Here is an 18,692-nt window from a genome sequence, read left to right on the forward strand (position 1 = left end):
TGACTCCTTCTCACTGTCTCTTTAGCTTTCTCTCTCTCTCTGACTCCTTCTCACTGTCTCTTTAGCTTTCTCTCTCTCTCTTTCTCCCTCTCACTGTCTCTTTAGCTTTCTCTCTCTCTCTGACTCCTTCTCACTGTCTCTTTAGCTTTCTCTCTCTCTCTGTCTCCCTCTCTCTGACTCCTTCTCACTGTCTCTTTAGCTTTCTCTCTCTCTCTGACTCCTTCTCACTGTCTCTTTAGCTTTCTCTCTCTCTCTGTCTCCCTCTCTCTGACTCCTTCTCACTGTCTCTTTAGCTTTCTCTCTCTCTCTTTCTCCTTCCCTGTATCTTTAGCTTTCTCTCTCTCTCTGTCTCCCTCTCTCTGACTCCTTCTCACTGTCTCTTTAGCTTTCTCTCTCTCTCTTTCTCCTTCCCTGTCTCTTTAGCTTTCTCTCTCTCTCTTTCTCCTTCCCTGTCTCTTTAGCTTTCTCTCTCTCTCTTTCTCCTTCCCTGTCTCTTTAGCTTTCTCTCTCTCTCTTTCTCCTTCCTGTCTCTTTAGCTTTTCTCTCTCTCTTTCTCCTTCCCTGTCTCTTTAGCTTTCTCTCTCTCTCTTTCTCCTTCCCTGTCTCTTTAGCTTTCTCTTCTCCTCTCCTTCCCTGTCTCTTTAGCTTTCTCTCTCTCTCTTTCTCCTTCCCTGTCTCTTTAGCTTTCTCTCTCTCTCTTTCTCCTTCCCTGTCTCTTTAGCTTTCTCTCTCTCTCTTTCTCCTTCCCTGTCTCTTTAGCTTTCTCTCTCTCTCTTTCTCCTTCCCTGTCTCTTTAGCTTCTCTCTGACTCCTTCTCTCTGACTCCTTCCCTGTCTCTTTAGCTTTCTCTCTCTCTCTTTCTCCTTCCCTGTCTCTTTAGCTTTCTCTCTCTCTTTCTCCTTCCCTGTCTCTTTAGCTTTCTCTCTCTCTCTTCTCCTTCCCTGTCTCTTTAGCTTTCTCTGTCTCTCTCTTTCTCCTTCTCTGTCTCTTTAGCTTTCTCTGTCTCTTTAGCTTTCTCTCTCTAACTTTCTCCCTCTCTCTCCCTCTCTCTGACTCCTTCTCTCTGACTTCTTCTCTCTGTCTCTTTAGCTTTCTCTCTCTCTCTTTCTCCTTCCCTGTCTCTTTAGCTTTCTCTGTCTCGTTCTCTTTCTCCTTCCCTGTCTCTTTAGCTTTCTCTCTCTCTCTTTCTCCTTCCCTGTCTCTCTTTCTCCTTCCTGTCTCTTTCCTTTCTCTCTCCTTCTCTCTTTCTCCTTCCCTGTCTCTTTAGCTTTCTCTGTCTCTTTAGCTTTCTCTCTCTAACTTTCTCCTCTCTCTGACTCCTCTCTCTGACTCCTTCTCTCTGACTCCTTCTCTCTGTCTCTTTAGCTTTTCTCTCTCTAACTTTTTCTCCTTCCCTGACTCTTCTTTACTCCTTCTCTCTGTCTCTTTAACTTTCTCTCTCTCTCTTTCTCCTTCCCTGTCTCTTTGCTTTCTCTGTCTCTTTAGCTTCTCCCTGTCTCTAACTTTCTCCCTGTCTCTTTAGCTTTCTCTCTCTAGCTTTCTCTCTCTAACTTTCTCCCTCTCTCTGACTCCTTCTCTCTGACTCCTTCTCTCTGACTCCTTTCTCTTCCCTGTCTCTTTAGCTTTCTCTCTCTAACTTTCTCCCTCTTCTCTCTCCCTCTCTGACTCCTTCTGTCTCTTTAGCTTTTCTCTCTAACTTTCTCCTTCTCTCTGACTCCTTCTCTCTGTCTCTTCTTAGCTTTCTCTCTCTTTCTTTCTCCTTCCCTGTCTCTTTAGCTTTCTCTGTCTCTTTAGCTTTCTCTCTCTCTCTTTCTCCCTCTCACTGTCTCTTTAGCTCTCTCTCTCTCTGACTCCTTCTCACTGTCTCTTTAGCTTTTCTCTCTCTCTGTCTCCTCTCTCTGACTCCTTCTCACTGTCTCTTTAGCTTTCTCTCTCTCTCTGACTCCTTCTCACTGTCTCTTTAGCTTTCTCTCTCTCTGTCTCCCTCTCTCTGACTCCTTCTCACTGTCTCTTTAGCTTTTCTCTCTCTCTTTCTCCTTCCCTGTATCTTTAGCTTTCTCTCTCTCTCTGTCTCCCCTCTCTGACTCCTTCTCACTGTCTCTTTAGCTTTTCTCTCTCTCTTTCTCCTTCCCTGTCTCTTTAGCTTTCTCTCTCTCTCTTTCTCCTTCCCTGTCTCTTTAGCTTTCTCTCTCTTTCTCCTTCCCTGTCTCTTTAGCTTTTCTCTCTCTCTCTTTCTCCTTCCCTGTCTCTTTAGCTTTCTCTCTCTCTCTTTCTCCTTCCCTGTCTCTTTAGCTTTCTCTCTCTCTTTCTCCTTCCCTGTCTCTTTAGCTTTCTCTCTCTCTTTCTCCTTCTCCTGTCTCTTTAGCTTTCTCTCTCTCTCTTTCTCCTTCCCTGTCTCTTTAGCTTTCTCTCTCTCTCTTTCTCCTTCCCTGTCTCTTTAGCTTTCTCTCTCTCTCTTTCTCCTTCCCTGTCTCTTTAGCTTTCTCTCTCTCTCTTTCTCCTTCCCTGTCTCTTTAGCTTTCTCTGTCTCTTTAGCTTTCTCTCTCTAACTTTCTCCTCTCTCTGACTCCTTCTCTCTGACTCCTTCTCTCTGTCTCTTTAGCTTTCTCTCTCTCTCTTTCTCCTTCCCTGTCTCTTTAGCTTTCTCTCTCTCTCTTTCTCCTTCCCTGTCTCTTTAGCTTTCTCTCTCTCTCTTTCTCCTTCCCTGTCTCTTTAGCTTTCTCTGTCTCTTTAGCTTTCTCTCTCTAACTTTCTCCCTCTCTCTGACTCCTTCTCTCTGACTCCTTCTCTCTGACTCCTTCTCTCTGTCTCTTTAGCTTTCTCTCTCTCTCTTTCTCCTTCCCTGTCTCTTTAGCTTTCTCTCTCTCTCTTTCTCCTTCCCTGTCTCTTTAGCTTTCTCTCTCTCTCTTTCTCCTTCCCTGTCTCTTTAGCTTTCTTCTCTCTCTTTCTCCTTCCCTGTCTCTTTAGCTTTCTCTCTCTCTCTTTCTCCTTCCCTGTCTCTTTAGCTTTCTCTGTCTCTTTAGCTTTCTCTCTCTAACTTTCTCCCTCTCTCTGACTCCTTCTCTCTGACTCCTTCTCTCTGACTCCTTCTCTCTGTCTCTTTAGCTTTTCTCTCTAACTTTCTCCCTCTCTCTGACTCCTTCTCTCTGACTCCTTCTCTCTGACTCCTTCTCTCTGTCTCTTTAGCTTTTTCTCTCTCTTTCTCCTTCCCTGTCTCTTTAGCTTTCTCTGTCTCTTTAGCTTTCTCTCTCTAACTTTCTCCCTCTCTCTGAATCCTTCTCTGACTCCTTCTCTCTGACTCTTCTCTCTGTCTCTTTAGCTTTTCTCTCTAACTTTCTCCTTCCCTGTCTCTTTAGCTTCTCTCTCTTTCTCCTTCCCTGTCTCTTTAGCTTTCTCTGTCTCTTTAGCTTTTCTCTCTAACTTTCTCCCTCTCTCTGACTCCTTCTCTCTGACTCCTTCTCTCTGACTCCTTCTCTCTGTCTCTTTAGCTTTCTCTCTCTAACTTTTCCCTCTCTCTGACTCCTTTCTCTGACTCCTTCTCTCTGACTCCTTCTCTCTGTCTCTTTAGCTTTCTCTCTCTCTTTCTCCTTCCCTGTCTCTTTAGCTTTCTGTCTCTTTAGCTTCTCTCTCTAACTTTCTCCCTCTCTCTGACTCCTTCTCTCTGACTCCTTCTCTCTGTCTCTTTAGCTTTTCCCTCTCTCTGACTCCTTCTCACTGTCTCTTTAGCTTTTCTCTCTCTCTGACTCCTTCTCACTGTCTCTTTAGCTTTCTCTCTCTCTTTCTCCCTCTCACTGTCTCTTTAGCTTTCTCTCTCTCTCTGACTCCTTCTCACTGTCTCTTTAGCTTTCTCTCTCTCTCTGACTCCTTCTCACTGTCTCTTTAGCTTTCTCTCTCTAACTTTCTCCCTCTCTCTGACTCCTTCTCTCTGACTCCTTCTCTCTGTCTCTTTAGCTTTCTCTCTCTAACTTTCTCCCTCTCTCTGACTCCTTCTCTCTGTCTCTTTAGCTTTCTCTCTCTAACTTTCTCCCTCTCTCTGACTCCTTCTCACTGTCTCTTTAGCTTTCTCTCTCTCTCTGACTCCTTCTCACTGTCTCTTTAGCTTTCTCTCTCTCTCTTTCTCCCTCTCACTGTCTCTTTAGCTTTCTCTCTCTCTCTGACTCCTTCTCACTGTCTCTTTAGCTTTTCTCTCTCTCTGTCTCCTTCTCACTGTCTCTTTAGCTTTCTCTCTCTCTGTCTCCTTCTCACTGTCTCTTTAGCTTTCTCTCTCTGACTCCTTCTCACTGTCTCTTTAGCTTTCTCTCTCTCTCTGACTCCTTCTCACTGTCTCTTTAGCTTTCTCTCTCTCTCTGTCTCCCTCTCTCTGACTCCTTCTCACTGTCTCTTTAGCTTTCTCTCTCTCTCTTTCTCCTTCCCTGTATCTTTAGCTTTCTCTCTCTCTCTGTCTCCCCTCTCTGACTCCTTCTCACTGTCTCTTTAGCTTTTCTCTCTCTCTTTCTCCTTCCCTGTCTCTTTAGCTTTCTTCTCTCTCTCTCTTTCTCCTTCCCTGTCTCTTTAGCTTTCTCTCTCTCTTTCTCCTTCCCTGTCTCTTTAGCTTTCTCTCTCTCTCTTTCTCCTTCCCTGTCTCTTTAGCTTTCTCTCTCTTTCTCCTTCCCTGTCTCTTTAGCTTTCTCTCTCTCTCTTTCTCCTTCCCTGTCTCTTTAGCTTTCTCTCTCTCTCTTTCTCCTTCCCTGTCTCTTTAGCTTTCTCTGTCTCTTTAGCTTTCTCTCTCTAACTTTCTCCTCTCTCTGACTCCTTCTCTCTGACTTCTCTCTCTGACTCCTTCTCTCTGTCTCTTTAGCTCTCTCTCTCTTTCTCCTTCCCTGTCTCTTTAGCTTTCTCTCTCTCTCTTTCTCCTTCCCTGTCTCTTTAGCTTTCTCTCTCTCTCTTTCTCCTTCCCTGTCTCTTTAGCTTTCTCTGTCTCTTTAGCTTCTCTCTCTAACTTTCTCCCTCTCTCTGACTCCTTCTCTCTGACTCCTTCTCTCTGACTCCTTCTCTCTGTCTCTTTAGCTTTCTCTCTTTCTCCTTCCCTGTCTCTTTAGCTTTTCTCTCTCTCTTTCTCCTTCCCTGTCTCTTTAGCTTTCTCTCTCTCTCTTTCTCCTTCCCTGTCTCTTTAGCTTTCTCTCTCTCTCTTTCTCCTTCCCTGTCTCTTTAGCTTTCTCTGTCTCTTTAGCTTTCTCTCTCTAACTTTCTCCCTCTCTCTGACTCCTTCTCTCTGACTCCTTCTCTCTGACTCCTTCTCTCTGTCTCTTTAGCTTCTCTACTCTCTTTCTCCTTCCCTGTCTCTTTAGCTTTTCTCTCTCTCTTTCTCCTTCCCTGTCTCTTTAGCTTTCTCTGTCTCTTTAGCTTTCAATCTCTAACTTTCTCCCTCTCTCTGACTCCTTCTCTCTGACTCCTTCTCTCTGTCTCTTTAGCTTTCTGATCTCTCTCTTTCTCCTTCCCTGTCTCTTTAGAGTTTATTCTCTCTCTTTCTCCTTCCCTGTCTCTTTAGCTTTCTCTGTCTCTTTAGAAATTTCTTCTCTAACTTTCTCCTCTTCTGACTCCTTTCTCTGACTCCTTCTCTCTGACTCCTTCTCTCTGTCTCTTTAGCTTTTCTCTCTCTCTTTCTCCTTCCCTGTCTCTTTAGCTTTCTCTCTCTCTCTTTCTCCTTCCCTGTCTCTTTAGCTTTCTCTCTCTAACTTTCTCCTCTCTCTGACTCCTTCTCTCTGACTCCTTCTCTCTGTCTCTTTAGCTTTCTCTCTCTCTCTTTCTCCTTCCCTGTCTCTTTAGCATTTCTCTCTCTCTTTCTCCTTCCCTGTCTCTTTAGCTTTCTCTGTCTCTTTAGCTTTCTCTCTTTTTCTCCCTCTCACTGTCTCTTTAGCTTTTCTCTCTCTCTGACTCCTTCTCACTGTCTCTTTAGCTTTTCTCTCTCTCTGACTCCTTCTCACTGTCTCTTTAGCTTTCTCTCTAACTTTCTCCTCTCTCTGACTCCTTCTCTCTGACTCCTTCTCTCTGTCTCTTTAGCTTTCTCTTCTAACTTTCTCCCTCTCTCTGACTCCTTTCTCTGTCTCTTTAGCTTTCTCTCTCTAACTTTCTCCCTCTCTCTGACTCCTTCTCACTGTCTCTTTAGCTTTTCTCTCTCTCTGACTCCTTCTCACTGTCTCTTTAGCTTTCTCTCTCTCTCTTTCTCCCTCTCACTGTCTCTTTAGCTTTCTCTCTCTCTGACTCCTTCTCACTGTCTCTTTAGCTTCTTCTCTCTCTGTCTCCTTCTCACTGTCTCTTTAGCTTTCTCTCTCTCTCTGTCTCCTTCTCACTGTCTCTTTAGCTTTCTCTCTCTCTCTGACTCCTTCTCACTGTCTCTTTAGCTTTCTCTCTCTCTCTGACTCCTTCTCACTGTCTCTTTAGCTTTTTCTCTCTCTGTCCCTCTCTCTGACTCCTTCTCACTGTCTCTTTAGTTTTTCTCTCTCTCTCTTTCTCCTTCCCTGTATCTTTAGCTTTTCTCTCTCTCTGTCTCCCTCTCTCTGACTCCTTCTCACTGTCTCTTTAGCTCTTCTCTCTTTCTCCTTCCTGTCTCTTTAGCTTTCTCTCTCTCTCTTTCTCCTTCCCTGTCTCTTTAGCTTTCTCTCTCTCTCTCTTTCTCCTTCCCTGTCTCTTTAGCTTTCTCTCTCTCTCTTTCTCCTTCCTGTCTCTTTAGCTTTCTCTGTCTCTTTAGCTTTCTCTCTCTAACTTTCTCCTCTCTCTGACTCCTTCTCTCTGACTCCTTCTCTCTGACTCCTTCTCTGTCTCTTTAGCTTTCTCTCTCTCTCTTTCTCCTTCCCTGCCTCTTTAGCTTTCTCTCTCTCTCTTTCTCCTTCCTGTCTCTTTAGCTTTCTCTCTCTCTCTTTCTCCTTCCCTGTCTCTTTAGCTTTCTCTGTCTCTTTAGCTTTTTCTCTAACTTTCTCCCTCTCTCTGACTCCTTCTCTCTGACTCCTTCTCTCTGACTCCTTCTCTCTGTCTCTTTAGCTTTCTCTGTCTCTTTAGCTTTCTCTCTCTAACTTTCTCCCTCTCTCTGACTCCTTCTCTCTGACTCCTTCTCTCTGACTCCTTCTCTCTGTCTCTTTAGCTTTCTCTCTCTCTCTTTCTCCTTCCCTGTCTCTTTAGCTTTCTCTCTCTCTCTTTCTCCTTCCCTGTCTCTTTAGCTTTCTCTCTCTCTTTCTCCTTCCCTGTCTCTTTAGCTTTTCTCTCTCTCTTTCTCCTTCCCTGTCTCTTTAGCTTTCTCTGTCTCTCTTTCTCCTTCCCTGTCTCTTTAGCTTTCTCTGTCTCTTTAGCTTTCTCTCTCTAACTTTCTCCCTCTCTCTGACTCCTTCTCTCTGACTCCTTCTCTCTGACTCCTTCTCTCTGTCTCTTTAGCTTTCTCTCTCTCTCTTTCTCCTTCCCTGTCTCTTTAGCTTTCTCTGTCTCTTTAGCTTTCTCTCTCTAACTTTCTCCCTCTCTCTGACTCCTTCTCTCTGACTCCTTCTCTCTGACTCCTTCTCTCTGTCTCTTTAGCTTTCCCTCCCTCTCTGTCTCCCTCTCTCTGTCTCCCTCTCCCTGTTTCTTTAGCTTTATCTCTCTGTCTCTTTAGGTTCCTTCCCCTCTCTCTTTCTCTTGTCACTTTTTCTCTTAAACTAGGCACTGCAGTCCAGACACAAACACCATACAACAAACACCATACAACAGTACATTATATTTACATTCTGTTATAGAACAAAGACTGCAACCAAACAACACAAACACATACTGAAAACCTCAGATGTCAAAACGCACACCCCTCCCCGACCTCCCCCAATCCCTCCCTTCCCAGCTGCATCCATCTCTGCCATGGCTCGAGGTACAGTCCATAGTAGTTCTCCCTAACCACAGATCTAGGGTCAGATTACCTGGTCACAATAATCGTCATAACCATTAGGGACGAAAGAAAGATATCTGATCAAGAACCAGTTCTACCTCCTATCCCCTGCCATGCCTCCAGTGCCATCTTACACAACAGCCGTCGTCAAAATCTGCCTGCTGCTTTAAAAAAAAAGTGTCAGAGGCAGAGCACCATTACGCTCACAGATCTCCTCCTACCACACTTCTTCCATCCCTCCCTCCCTCTATCCTTCCCCTCTATCTATCCCCCATCCTAATTCACACAGAAGTAGATAGGCTGCTCCTGCTGCTGGCGTCTCAGCTAGTCAGCTCAACTGACTGATGGCTATCACAGTTTAGCTCAATCTAACTCAGCAGTGTGTGTGTGTGTGTGTGTGTGTGTGTGTGTGTGTGTGTGTGTGTGTGTGTGTGTGTGTGTGTGTGTGTGTGTGTGTGTGTGTGTGTGTGTGTGTGTGTGTGTGTGTGTGTGTGTGTGTGTGTGTGTGTGTGTGTTCCTCTGGCCCAGATGGTACTTTAAAAATAAAGCAATGATGCCCCAAACACAGGCCCAATATAGTGATTTGGCACAGATATCCAGATAAAGCTCTCAGATGACATGAAATAAAATATAATAATGAATAGGCCTATTGTTGATACACTTCAAATAATCTGCCCTCTTACACAAATACATTATCCCATATAAACCTGCTCACATATTAGCATTAATACACTTGTATACCGTCTGTTGGCATAGATACTTATATTGCATTGTATATCACTGATAATGCATTAGGCATAATATAAGCCGGCTTTGTTATGACATTAACAAACACGTTCTGGATGCCGTCTTATACTGCAACAAGAGCTCACAGTTCTTTTTCGAAATTCGACGTATTATGGATGAACGCCTATTTTTGACGCATTAATTCCTCATGGTACCAGAGTTAGCTCTGCACTGTTACAGGGTTTAAAAAACAGAAATAACTCACGATGTTAACAGTTTTGGCATTAATTCCAAGTGGTTAAGGTTAGGGCTATGGTTTTGTTGAATGCTCTGCAAACCAACCGACCTCATACCATAATGGATACAGAAGGCATTCTGCAGCGATACGCCATCTCATCTGGTGTGCTCTTAGTAGGACTATCATTTGTTTTTCAACAGGACAATGACCACACCTCCAGGCTGTGGAAGGGAAAGTTGACCAAGAAGGAGAGTGATGGAGTGCTACATCAGATGACCTGGCCTCCACAATCACCCAACCTCAACACAATTGAGATGGTTTAGGGTAAGTAGGAGAGCAGAGTGAAGGAAAAGCATCCAACAAGAGCTCAGCATATGTGGGAACACCTTCACGACTTTTGGAAAATCATTCCAGGTGTAGCTGGTTGAGAGAATGCCAAGAGTGTGCAAAGCTGTCATCAAGGCAAAGGGTGGCTACTTTGAAGAATATAATCTGTAATCGAACCCACAAATGCTGATGCTCCAGATACTCAAATAGTCCAAAGAAGGCCAGTTTTATTGCTTCTTTAAATCAGCACAACAGTTTTCAACTGTGCTAACATAATTGCAAAAGGGTGTTATAATGATCAATTACCCTTTTAAAATGAGACAGAATGCGTCTCCTTCCTGAGTGGTATGACGGCTGCGTGGTCCCATGGTGTTTAGACTTGCGTACTATTGTTTGTACAGATGAAGGTGGTACCTTCAGGCGTTTGGAAATTGCTCCCAAGAATGAACCAGACTTGTGGAGGTCTACAATTTTTTTTCTGAGGTCTTGGCTGATTTCCTCTGGTTTTCCCAATATGTCAAGTAAAGAGGCACTGAGTTTGAATGTAGGCCTTGAAATCCACAGGTCCATCACCAATTGACTCAAATTATGTCAATTATCATATCAGAAGCTTCAACTTAGTGTATGTAAACTTCTGACCCACTGGAATTGTGATACAGTGAATTATAAGTGAAATAAACAATTGTTGGAAAAATGACTTGTGTCATGCACAAAGTAGATGTCCTAACCGACTTACCAAAACCATAGTTTGTTAACAAGAAATGTGTGGAGTGTTTGAAAAACGAGTTTTAATGACGCCAACCTAAGTGTATGTAAACTTCCGACTTCAACTGTGTATACACACACACACACACGCACACGCACGCACGCACACACACGCACGCACACACACGCACGCACACACACGCACACACACGCACACACACGCACGCACGCACACACACGCACACGCACACGCACACACACACGCACACACACACGCACGCACGCACACACGCACACACACTCCAGAATCTGACATTGCTTGTTCTGATATTTCTTCATTTCCATTTGTTTGATTTGTGTGTATTGTTGTGTATTGTTAGGTATTACTGCACTGTTGGTGTTAGAAACAAACATTTTGCTGCACCTGCAATAACATCTGCAATATATGTACATGAACAACAACATTTTCAGGTTTTTGGGGGATGGTTGTAGGAGGTCTGTTGTTCGGTTGTTGTCATGTGTTTTGAGATGTGCTGCTGGTGATGTGTTCGTCATTTGAAGTGTGTTTTGTCCTGCTGAGATGTGCTAGTGGCTGTGCTAATGTTGACATCTTGACAGATATGCAGATATGCTGTGCAGGAGCAGCCATCATCATACAGACAGACAGAGATGGTTTGATAGGGTGGCTATGTGTTGTTGTCTTTCCACTGGCTGTATGAACAGCTACATCAGCATGCAACAATTGACCACTGCGCCTTTTTCCTCACCGTGTCAGCACACTGCACCCTCTACAAACAATAGCAGACGACAACTGGCTAGAGATGGACAGAGATAAGGATAGACGGAGAGACAGATGGATAGAGAGAGAAGGAAGGAGGGTGGGGAGGGAGGGAGGGAAGGATATGGGGGAATTCTGGAGCAGAAGACAGAATGACAGTCAGCCAGACAAAATGCATGGTATAGAGACAGACAGACGGAGAGACAGGGGCAGGGGAGGACATGTTACCTTTCGGGGGACGAGGATTTCTCTGAGTTCATGGACATGAGCGGTGCCTGTTAGCCGCTCGCTCGCCGAGGGACGACAGAGAGACGGCAAGGAACAGGCTCTCTTTTCTCTGCTTCTCTCTCCCTTCGTTCTGTGCCGTGTGTCTGTGTAAGGGGAGGGGGGGCTGCCTCCCCTCCTCCTCCTCTCTTCCTCCTTCTAGCTCTCCTCCTCTTGCTCAGAGGAGAAGAAAGGATGGAGGACAACGCTCCAAGTGTAGTAGGGGGAAAAAAACAGCTGTGGGCTGTCTGAGCAGAAATCTTCCTGCGTGTGAAGCGAGACAAGCAATGTCAGACGCCTTTCCTCAGACCCAGCTTCCTCCCTTCCTTTACCTCCTTCACCCTCTATTTCACTTTCGCTTTTTCAGTCGTTTTTTCACTCTCTTTTCTCGTGTTCTCTGTCCTCCTTGGTTGGTTCTTAAATGGTGATGAAATGAACACACACGCTCCCACAGTCTCAATCCGCTTTGTCTGTTCTCCTCTTCCTTTTCACCCTCTCTCCCTTTCTCTCTCTCTCCCTCTTTCCAAAACAGCAGCAGTGCAGTAGCTGGCTCTAGTAGGCCTTCTGCAGCTCTGCACAACAACAGAGCCCAGAGCGAACTGGAACAAACCACTGCCTGACAGAGAGAGGGGGGTGGGAGGGCTGGAACCAATGGGAAACCAAACCACTTCTCCTTGAGGTCTCTCCTACCCCTCTCCCTGCGTGGTCCGGACCTCCCTCCATCCCCTTTGCCTTATTATGACATCTTGTATCTCGGGGCAACGCCACACAGATCTGACTCCCCCTCTCTCTATCTGCCATCCTCCTCTTCTCCCCCCTCATCTTTTCTCTCGTTGTCTCTCAATCCATTTTCCGATGTCTTTTCTGCCACTATGGTTGTAATGTGTATGGTTGTAATTATCTTTTCTTTCTACATTCCCTCTCTCTCCCAGCAGACGGGTATATTTCTGCATGAGAGAACAGCACAGAGAGGTAGCCAGAGGGTGTCATGACGGGGGGTCTCTCTCTGCTGTCCTCCCCCATGGCTCTACTGTCCTCCCCCATGGCTCTACTGTCCTCCCCCATGGCTCTACTGTCCTCCCCTATCGCTCTACTGGCTCTACTGTCCTCTCCCATGGCTCTACTGTCCTCTCCCATGGCTCTACTGTCCTCTCCCATGGCTCTACTGTCCTCCCCCATGGCTCTACTGTCCTCCCCCATGGCTCTACTGTCCTCCCCCATGGCTCTACTGTCCTCCCCCATGGCTCTACTGTCCTCCCCATGGCTACTGTCCTCCCCCATGGCTCTACTGTCCTCCCCCATGGCTCTACTCTACTGTCTTCTCCCATGGCTCTACTGTCTTCCCCATCCTGTCCTCCCCCATGGCTCTACTGTCCTCCCCCATGGCTCTACTGTCCTCCCCCATGGCTCTACTGTCCTCCCCCATGGCTCTACCATGGCTCTACTGTCCTCACTGTACTGTCCTTCCCCCCTACTGGCTCTACTTTCCTTCCGTCGCTCTACTGTCTTCCCCATGGCTCTACTGTCCTCCCCCATGGCTCTACTGTCCTCCCCCATGGCTCTACTGTCCTCCCCCATGGCTCTACTGTCCTCCCCCATGGCTCTACTGTCCTCACCCATGGCTCTACTGTCCTCCCCCATGGCTCTACTGTCCTCACCCATGGCTCTACTGGCTCTACTGTCCTTCCCCATCGCTCTACTGTCCTTCCCCATCGCTCTACTGTCTTCCCCATCGCTCTACTGTCCTCCCCCCCCATGGCTCTGTCCTCCCCCACTACTGTCCTCCCCCATGGCTCTACTGTCCTCCCCATGGCTCTACTGTCCTCCCCATCGCTCTACTGTCCTCCCCATCGCTCTACTGTCCTTCCCCCGCTCACTGTCTTCCCCATCGCTCTACTGTCCTCCCCCATCACTCTACTGTCTTCCCCATGGCTCTACTGTCCTCCCCCATGGCTCTACTGTCCTCCCCATGGCTCTACTGTCCTCCCCCATCCCTACTGGCTCTACTGTCCTCCCCCATCCTCTACTGTCTTCCCCATGGCTCTACTGTCCTCCCCCATGGCTCTACTGTCCTCCCCCATGGCTCTACTGTCCTCACCCATGGCTCTACTGTCCTCACCCATGGCTCTACTGTCCTCACCCATCGCTCTACTGTCCTTCCCCATCGCTCTACTGTCTTCCCCATGGCTCTACTGTCCTCCCCATGGCTCTACTGTCCTCCCCCCTACTGTCCTCCCCATGGCTCTACTGTCCTCCCCATCACTCTACTGTCTTCCCCATGGCTCTACTGTCCTCCCCCATGGCTCTACTGTCCTCCCCATGGCTCTACTGTCCTCCCCATGGCTCTACTGTCCTCCCCCATGGCTTCCCACTGTCCTCCCCCATGGCTCTACTGTCCTTCCCCATCGCTCTACTGTCTTCCCCATCGCTCTACTGTCCTCCCCCATCACTCTACTGTCTTCCCCATGGCTCTACTGTCCTCCCCCATGGCTCTACTGTCCTCACCCATCGCTCTACTGTCCTCACCCATGGCTCTACTGTCCTCACCCATCGCTCTACTGTCCTTCCCCATCGCTCTACTGTCCTTCCCCATCGCTCTACTGTCTTCCCCATCGCTCTACTGTCCTCCCCCATCACTCTACTGTCTTCCCCATGGCTCTACTGTCCTCCCCCATGGCTCTACTGTCCTCCCCCATGGCTCTACTGTCCTCCCCCATCGCTCTACTGTCCTCCCCCATCACTCTACTGTCTTCCCCATGGCTCTACTGTCCTCCCCCATGGCTCTACTGTCCTCACCCATCGCTCTACTGTCCTTCCCCATCGCTCTACTGTCTTCCCCATCGCTCTACTGTCCTCCCCCATCGCTCTACTGTCCTCCCCCATCGCTCTACTGTCCTCCCCCATCACTCTACTTTCCTTCCCCATCACTATCTCGCTCTCTCTCTCATGCGCCGAATATAACAACCTTACCGTGAAATGCTAACTTACAAGCCTTTAACCAACAATTCAGTTTTAATAAAGAGAGAGAAGGAGTCAGAGTTAAGAAAAGTAAAAGTAAAAAAAGTAACACAATAAAATAACAATAACGAGGATACATACAGGGGGTACCGGTACTGAGTCGATGTGCGGGCGTACAGGTTAGTCGAGGTAATTGAGGTAATATGTACACAACATGTAGGTAGGGGTAAAATTACTATACACAGATAATAAACAGCAAGTAGCAGCAGTTTAAAAAAAGGTCTATGCAAATAGTCCAGGTGTGTGTGTGTGTGTGTGTGTGTGTGTGTGTGTGTGTGTGTGTGTGTGTGTGTGTGTGTGTGTGTGTGTGTGTGTGTGTGTGTGTGTGTGTGTGTGTGTGTGTGTGTGTGTGTGTGTGTGTGTGTGTGTGTGTGTGTGTGTGTGTGTGTGTGTGTGTGTGTGTATTCTGAGGTTACGGTTACTGACTAGCCACCCTCCGTTTGCACACAATGGAATTGCACGAGCAGGTAAGAGTCTGTACTGTCTGTACAAACACATACCCACGGCACACACAAACTCACACACGCTGCTGAATGCATTCCATGCCGAATGTATTCAAGCTTTACAAAAACATTTGGGTCAGGCAAAACCATTACCTAATGCACATGTACATTAAAGTTCATGAAACATAGGCTACAGAGAAAGTAAAAGGCTTTCCAGTAGATATTAGCCCTGGGTGAAACCGATGATGAAAAAACCCTGGATTGCTGATGCTATGCATTGGCCAATGAGAGGCTTTGAAGCCACTGGTCAGCCATATTGGCATTCCCCAGAAGAAGCAGTCCTCCATAGGAATGAATGGAATTCTACAATTATTTAAATTAAATTCTTCAAGGACAAAATGACATGTATTTAAGTATTTTTTTGTTGTTGTAGTGGAGACAGTAACATCAGAACTTTAAAAAAGATATACTCTTTTAAATGTTTTACTAACGTAATATGATTTTTTATTTTCCCAAGTGGTGAAGGTGTCTGTAATAGAATAAACGTGGCAAAAACAAGTATAGATATTAATAAATACATTTCTATAGTCTCCAAAATCATTTTTACAACGGTGGGAGAGTGCCAAGATGGAGGCTTGGGCCTTCAACACAGCGCGCCCTGGCAGTCATCTAGTATAGCACGAGCACATTAGCACATGAACAAATGCTCTGTATGAATGAGACTAGTGTTGTGTGATGGTATAATCATTTAATGGGGAAATCCACATGCAATCCATATCTGAGGACATGCATATCTGCCTCTAAGAGTGTGAGATTTAACGTGCTCAGATAAGAATGGGAAACACACACACATGCACGCACGGACTCACATACACGTGCACGTTAACATACACACATACACGTGCACATTAAACACACACACACCTTTCTATAGTGCCACACACAGCATATAACACATGTATAACACAACACACTAAAACAGGATTACATTTAAGCAAACATGAGAGTGACCCATCCAATTGTCCTCATTCTGTGTGGCTGTGGGCCAACAGGGGGGTAAATACTAAGTCACTATGCTGCCTCATAGCTGATCATCTCATTGTATTACTAATAGAGCCAAGGACTCCCCTCCACTACACACAGCTGATGGTACATATTTCCATAAAGGAGGGAAAGAACTGAGATTAAAGACCTGTCACCCATTTTAAAGAGTGACTGCCCTTAAAAAACAACGAATCCCTTTGACAACGGCCTATGTGGCATCAATAGGAGTGAGAAACATTTCTTCTAGTGTGAAAATGTGGAAACTCAGAGCGTCACAACGAGTAAATGAAGGTTGGGTTTGAATTACATTTATGTCAACAAGTCATCCCCCCTTTTGCCAAGCTCCACGTGCAAATTGCCCCTCTGTCTACTTCACTTCCCTTCATTGAATGGACCTCTGTTTCATCGACCCCAAAACAAGGCATTCAAAGGATCATGGCTGTTTGAAACTGAAAAGACCCACTCAACGCACTCTTCCAGCTCGGGTTGAAGATGGGTATATTTTGAACGTAGGCTTCCAGCAGGATGCACAGCCAACAACAATGGTTTGCATGCCATGCTGAAGGACCTCCATCATGCAGAGCAGGTGGTTGGAGGGCATTGGTCCCCAGTGATAGTGAGTATACCGGATACTAGACCATAGACCAGGGTTCCCCAACTGGTGACATGTGGATTTATTTGGCCCCCCAAGATTTTAGAGCAAAGAAAAAACAATTATATACTGACCAAAAATATGAACACAACATGCAACAATTACCACGATTTTACTGTGTAACTGTTCATATAAGGAAATCAGTCGATTGAAATAAATTCATTAGGCCTTAATCTATGGATTTCACATGACTGGGCAGGGGCGCAGCCATGGGTGGGCCTGGGATAGCACAGGCCCACCCCACCCACTTGGGAGCCAGGCCCAGCCAATCAGAATGAGTTTTTTCAACAAAAGGGCTTTATTACAGACAAGAATAGTCCTCAGTTTCATCAGATGTCCGGGTGGCTGGTCTCAGATGATCCCGCAGGAGGACCTGGGCTGGAGTGGTCACACGTGGTCTGTGGTTGTGAGGCCGGTTGGACAGATTATTTCACTTATAATTCACTGTATCACAATTCCAGTGAGTCAGAAGTTTACATACACTAAGTTGACAGTGCATTTAAACAGCTTGGAAAATTCCACAAAATGATGTCATGGCTTTAGAAGCTTCTGATATGATAATTGATATAATTTGAGTCAATTGGAGGTGTACCTGTGAATGTATTTCAAGGCCTACCTTCAAACTCAGTGCCTCTTTGCTTGACATATTGGGAAAACCAGAGGAAATCAGCCAAGACTTCAGAAAAAAATTATAGACCTCCACAAGTCTGGTTCATCCTTGGGAGCAATTTCCAAACACCTGAAGGTACCACCTTCATCTGTACAAACAACAGTACGCAAGTAAGTATAAAGACCATGTAACGTCATTCCCCCTCCTTTTCTGAGGAGGAGTAGCGAGAAGGATCGGAGGACCAATGCGCAGCGTGGTAAGTCTCCATAACGTTTATTTTAAGATATAAACTGAACACTATGAAATATAAAACAATAAACATGAACATGAATGAAAACCGAAACAGTACCGCGTGTATATCGACATAACCTGAAAGGCCACTCAGCAAGGAAGAAGCCACTGCTCCAAAGCCGCCATAAAAAAGCCAGACAACTGCACATGGGGAGAAAGATTGTACTTTTTGGAGAAATGTCCTCCGATGAATGGTCTGATGAAACAAAAATAGAACTGTCATAATGACCATCGTTATGTTTGTAGGAAACGGGGAGGCTTGGATGTCGAAGAACACCATTCCAACCATAAAGAACAGGGGGTGGCAGCATCATGTTGTGGGGGTGCTTTGCTGCAGGAGGGACTGGTGCACTTCACAAAATAAATTGCTTCATGAGAAAGGAAAATTATGTGAATATATTGAAGCAACATCTAAAGACACCAGTCAGGAAGTTAAAGCATGGTTGCAAATGGGTCTTCCAAATGGACAATGACCCCAAACATACTTCCAAAGTTGTGGCAAAATGGCTTAAGCACAACAAAGTCAAGGTATTGGAGTGGCCATCACAAACCTGACTCAGTTACACTGTCAGGAGGATTGGGCCAAAATTCATCCAACTTATTGTGGGAAGCTTGTGGAAGGCTACCCGAAACGTTTGACCCAAGTTAAACAATTTAAAGGCAATGATACCAATGACTAATTAAGTGTGTCAACTTCTGACCTACTGGGAATGCGATGAAATAAATAAAGCTTAAAAAGTAATATTCTCTACTATTATTCTGACATTTCACATTCTTAAAATAAAGTGGTGATCCTGACTGACCTATCACAGGGAATTTTTCCTTGGATTAAATGTCAGGAATTGTGAAAAACTGAGTTTAAATGTATTTGCCTAAGATGTATGTAAACTTCCGACTTCAACTGTATAAACATTTTCATTGTTGGACATAACGACTGTAAAAACACCAGTAAATCCACTCCAAGTGATTTAAATGTTTCTAATCTGTAGGCTCCTTAGAGGAAGAAGGGGAGGACCATCCTCCTCAGTGAATTTCATAAAAATTATAAATGTTATCCTTTTTGGATAAAACCATACTAAATATATTCAAGTCACCAAATAATTTATTAAAACACACTGTTATGCAATGAAGGTCTACAGTAGCCTCAACAGCACTCTGTAGGGTTGCTCCATGGTGTATCTGGAGGACAGCTATCTTCAAACCTCCTCTTGGTACACCGACTTCAATACAATACCTAGGAGGTTCTTGGTTCTCACCCCCATCCTGAGACTTACACAGTAATTATGACAACTTCTGGAGGACGTCCTCCAACCTATCAGAGCTCTTGTAACATGAACTGACATGTTGTCCACCCAATCAAAGGATCAGAGAATGCTAGCACTGCAGTGCATAACATGTGGTGTGTAGGTGACTCAAAGAGAGAGAAAGACCATAGTTGAACAATTTTCACAAATTAATTTCTTCAAAAATGAAGGAGAAGCAAGAGAGAGATTGCCAATTTTATTTCATTTTCAGTTTCACTTACTTAGCTACCAAATGCAGCTGGCTAGTTTAGTTACTCAAACACCCAGCTCAAACAGAGGGATGCTATGTTAGCTAGCTGGCTATGACTATCCGACACAACACTGTAACTCTTCCAAGTCAAGGTAAGCTTTTGGTTTTATTAATTTATTGCCACTGGGGCCCGCTGGTGTAACTGCTTACTAACTATTAA

At 45.5% G+C, this 18,692-nt stretch overlaps 1 protein-coding gene across 3 annotated transcripts in view; it reads right to left on the reverse strand.

Annotated features, from left to right (window-relative positions):
* The window catches only part of LOC124037645 (SRSF protein kinase 2-like), a 106,572-nt gene that overhangs the window by 66,464 nt on the left and 21,416 nt on the right, over window positions 1-18,692 (reverse strand). The window contains exon 1 of one of the 3 annotated variants that reach the window (XM_046352570.1): window positions 10,885-11,500. The exons of the other annotated variants lie outside the window; for them this stretch is intronic. Coding sequence (XP_046208526.1) covers window positions 10,885-10,922 — 38 coding nt within the window. The 5' untranslated portion in view covers window positions 10,923-11,500. Of the gene's footprint in view, window positions 1-10,884; window positions 11,501-18,692 lie in introns of those variants that run through there. 3 annotated transcript variants of the gene reach the window in all.

This window comes from Oncorhynchus gorbuscha, linkage group LG06, assembly GCF_021184085.1.
Source record: "Oncorhynchus gorbuscha isolate QuinsamMale2020 ecotype Even-year linkage group LG06, OgorEven_v1.0, whole genome shotgun sequence".
NCBI lineage: Eukaryota > Metazoa > Chordata > Actinopteri > Salmoniformes > Salmonidae > Oncorhynchus > Oncorhynchus gorbuscha.